At 49.6% G+C, this 655-nt stretch overlaps 1 protein-coding gene across 1 annotated transcript in view; it reads right to left on the bottom strand.

Moving 5' to 3' along the window:
• Nucleotides 1-478: 478 nt before the first annotated feature.
• LOC104411360 (protein TsetseEP-like) overlaps nt 479-655 on the bottom strand; it is a 1096-nt gene continuing 919 nt past the window's right edge. Inside the window, 1 exon segment of the mRNA XM_010021756.1 lies at nt 479-655. This exon segment is cut by the window's right edge and continues 21 nt beyond it. Coding sequence (XP_010020058.1) covers nt 479-655 — 177 coding nt within the window.

The following is a 655-nucleotide window of genomic DNA, read 5'->3' as shown; positions in this document are numbered from 1 at the left end:
TAATAGGCAAAACCCCTAACTGCAAGGTGGGAGATGGCATTTGCATACGGGGAGCTTGGGGAGGAAGACATGAGTCGTAGTTAACTGGGCACTGGGTTAAGTTTATTATTTAGCTTAATGGACCCTGTCTGTTGCGTGCCATCATGCTTTTTGGTCTCTCTCTGGGCCTTAAAAAGCCAGAGGGATGACTGGGAGAGGGCAGAAATTCAGGCAGCTGAAAAGCTGAACACACATGCCTATGACACCACTTGAAGCCTTATTATCTATTGCCAGTCCCAACATGTCAGTTAGCTTATGGCTGTTAGTAGGGATAATGCTAGCGTTAGCTGGGAGGGGGGAGTTGGAAGCTGTGCTTCTTAACAGAAATTCTGCAATGAATAAACAGATGTTGGAAAATGACCTGTGGCTGTGAGACATGGGAAGAGGAGGGTTGGGTTTGCAATCTTCTCTCTTCAGGGCTTCCCTTGTCAGCTGCAAATTACTTCTGCATGGGTGGCCATTGGTTGGGCTGCTTCACCTGTTGCTGCTCAGTAGGAGGATACTTCTCTGGATGGGAGGACTTCTCTGACTCAGGGCAGGGCGCAGGGATTGGCACAGGGGTCTTCTTGCACTCCTGCTTCTCTGGAGGGTGTGGGGTAGGCACAGGGATCTCTTT

Source organism: Nestor notabilis, unplaced genomic scaffold (genome assembly GCF_000696875.1).
Source record: "Nestor notabilis isolate BGI_N333 unplaced genomic scaffold, ASM69687v1 scaffold6189, whole genome shotgun sequence".
Lineage (NCBI taxonomy): Eukaryota > Metazoa > Chordata > Aves > Psittaciformes > Psittacidae > Nestor > Nestor notabilis.
Note: the sequence above shows the minus strand (reverse complement) of the source record. Positions and strands in the feature narration are given on the sequence as shown.